This window comes from Propithecus coquereli, unplaced genomic scaffold, assembly GCF_000956105.1.
Source record: "Propithecus coquereli isolate 6110/MARCELLA unplaced genomic scaffold, Pcoq_1.0 Scaffold12, whole genome shotgun sequence".
Taxonomy (NCBI): domain Eukaryota; kingdom Metazoa; phylum Chordata; class Mammalia; order Primates; family Indriidae; genus Propithecus; species Propithecus coquereli.
The window spans coordinates 7,727,999-7,731,264 of NW_012136080.1; the positions used below are offsets into that span (position 1 = coordinate 7,727,999).

The 3,266-nt window shown below is 30.2% G+C and overlaps 1 protein-coding gene across 1 annotated transcript in view; it reads right to left on the reverse strand.

Moving 5' to 3' along the window:
• Window positions 1–3,266, reverse strand: part of PIK3R4 (phosphoinositide-3-kinase, regulatory subunit 4) — a 67,992-nt gene that overhangs the window by 47,284 nt on the left and 17,442 nt on the right. The window contains exon 8 of the mRNA XM_012664546.1: window positions 1,052–1,225. Coding sequence (XP_012520000.1) covers window positions 1,052–1,225 — 174 coding nt within the window. The remainder of the gene's footprint in view (window positions 1–1,051; window positions 1,226–3,266) is intronic.

Here is a 3,266-nt window from a genome sequence, read left to right on the forward strand (position 1 = left end):
TGTTGCCAATAGTCAACAATTTTCTACAAAATTTGTGATTATTTTTAACATAATCATCAAAAAATCCAAACCAAATTAGAGTTAAAAACTGTAAGAATTCTAGATATCAGAGTGCAAAATAAGAAATGTACATAGGCTTTTTAATTTTCCACAAATTTAAAAAAAAGCATATTTGTGCCTTAACATTTTCCAGAATTTTTTATCTCTACTAGCTACCATCTAATATCTCGATGATCAAAATAAATAATAACTCCCTTGTCTTTTTTCTCTGAAGATTGTCTCAAGGAAAATCTGTTATCCAAGTCTAACCAATTAACTTTCTATTAGTTTTCCTTTGCAAAGCATTTAGCAGCCATTAAGTATTTTATCTAAAAAGACAATTTTCTAAGATTTTATGTCCACCCGGTACAGAGTCAACTGGCAATCTTCCATTGCTTCCTTTCTTAAAATGAAGTAATAATAAAATTAAATGTTTGAGAAAAATTTGAGTCTCAATTTTAGAATTTTCCATATTTATTTGTTTGCTGTTATTCTGAATTTTAAAAAAGTTTAAATAGATGAGTGCCATCAAGGTCAAGTAATTAATTCCTTTTGTTGATTCATAAAATTATTATACTAACATTGGTAACTTCAATACTATGAATTCTTAACTGGCAGTCAGTGCAATGACAGATGCCATAGACAATGCTTCACATCCAATTTCCAACTTGATAGTGGTTAAGTGTCCAAAAATAAGTTTAATCTTCAGACCATTCAACATTCAAACCTTTATCCGCATAATTTAAAAAACCAAAAAATCTTTGTTTCTATCCCAAGGGTGACAAAAATAAAGTGATACTTCCCAACCTGGGCTGGAGAACCAAATGAGTCTGCTTGTCTGTCTCTCTCACACATATAACTATGCATACACGCACATACATATATGTACACCCACGCAATCAATAATAGGAACAATAAAGCTATAGTTCTTACTCTGTATTACCTAGAAATCTTATAAAGTTCTTCTCAAACCTTAATTTTCCCATTCTAATTTGGAGAAACAGAAACTTACCAATATCACTGGCAAATTCGTAGACATGGGGTTTTTGTAGCAGCCCTAACTGGCACATACAAGTAAGGGCATTAAGAGCTTTCACAATAACAAATTCCTCAGCATCACTAAGACCTTGTTGCAGCAGGGGCTTAAGAATTGAGGAGCTTTGCCAGCCAACATAGGCAGCAACACCTGAAAATAAGAAGCAACATTACGTGATCAATATCTTAAAGTACATACATCATTAAGTAAAATAAACAACAAAAAATTAAACAAAAGCCAAGCATATTGATCAATAATCCAAGAAAGAACATTGCACTTCCTACCCAGTAATAATAAATGAAAAATTTCTGGGACTCCACAAAAAAAGCAAAGATCCTAGGAACTTACAAAAATGAAAACATAGGTCTCCTAAAAAGGAAGAAGAATCAGATTGGCATCAGATGATCTTCAGCAACAATGGAGGCTAGAAGACAATAGAGCAAGATCTTCAAAGTTATGAAAGGAATTCTATACTCAAACTGTCAATTAAATAAGGAAACAAAAATAAGTCATTTCAAGACATGCAAAGACTGTAAAGGTTTATCTCCCATGCAACCCTTTCTAAGACAAGTTTTTTGAGGATATTCCAGCAAAATGAAAGGAAGATATAGAAAGTACAAAATGGTAGATCTAACCAAAGAATTTAAGGGGGAAAAGAATGATAGCTAGCAAAGATCTAGAAATCAGTCAGCCCAAATTAGAACTAAAAGCTAATAAATTTTAAGAATATCCTAAGAAGAAAAATGAAATAGATTCCAAGCAACAAATAAAATTGATAAAAAAGAAGCTAGATATTACAGATTTGGTGAAGAAGAAATATTACTTTTCTCTCTAAAAAGAAAATGAAGGTATCAACAACTCTAGAACAAAAAAGTATTGAAGAAAGTCATGGTCTAAATATGAAATAGATTAAAATGTGCAATGTAGTTATTTAGTAACTGAAAATGAAAAGAAAAGTAGAATCCATTTACCTTGCTATAAACGTGCTCAAGTAGTACAGGGCTCATGTTACTGGGATTGTGATGGAGTAAATACAGTACACTACTTGGCTCTACAGTCAATAAAATTTACACATTCATAATCATGTAAATTTTGTCTTGAACCTTCAGAATCAGTCCATACATAAAAGACTTTATTATGATTATAGAACAGAATGAATTCTCAATTAACCAAAGAATAAGAAGATAGACAGGTGGAAAGAAAGGGGCACTAATCTTGTAGTGCAAATCAGAGGTAGAGCAATAAGAAATAGGCTTACTTAAAGCTATAAAACAACAAACTAAAAACTAAAGCACTGAACGTAGTAATCAAGATCTCAAAAACTGAGAAGGGAAGAAGGATCAAGGGATGGTTATGAGTGAGTTGTATCTTCATCTGGCATAGAAAAAAGTCAAGAGATAAAGTCTAAAGTTGATAATTCTAAGAACAGTAATATGAAAATACCATTTAGAGATATGGTAATATTAATAATTACCTGAAGATACTAAACCATAAATACAAACCTGAGAAAATGCCTCTAGAAATTGCAACTATTGCTTTTCATACATTACTTATAAATTTTGGTTAAATTTTCAATAATTTCAAAAGTATACTGCCCTTATGATTAAAAAATAATGTTATAATTGTTTTCTTTAATAAATGGAAAAATTCTATCTAAAATTCAAGGGGATTATATTTAAGAACTTTATAAACTGAAATGTACAATGAGCTAAAATAACTAAAAATATTTTGAAAAACGAGTGACATCTGAAAACTTACTCTGATAATAAAGTTGATTAAAATATATAATAATATAAATATAATACGGCTATGAATCTAAGCACAAGAATAGAGAAATCAATGGAAAAGACCAGATACCCAGAAAACTGACCCTAACAGACAGAGGCATGCCACATATGATAAAAACAGCTTCACAAATAAATGGGAAAGAAATAAAATGTTTAACAAATGTGTTGGGAAAACTGGTTACATTTCTGAGAAAAAAAAAACTTTAGATTTCACCTTTCATCACAGACCAAAATAAAGATCAATTAAACAGTTAGTGTGAAAATAAGGCATTAAAAAGAGAAGAAAAAGAAGACAAGCACACAACAGATTATTAACCTAATTCTGGAATGGGAAAAGACTTTATGTACAAAAGTTAAAAAAAGAAAAATCACAAAGTTAAAGATCGAATAAATTGATTATATAA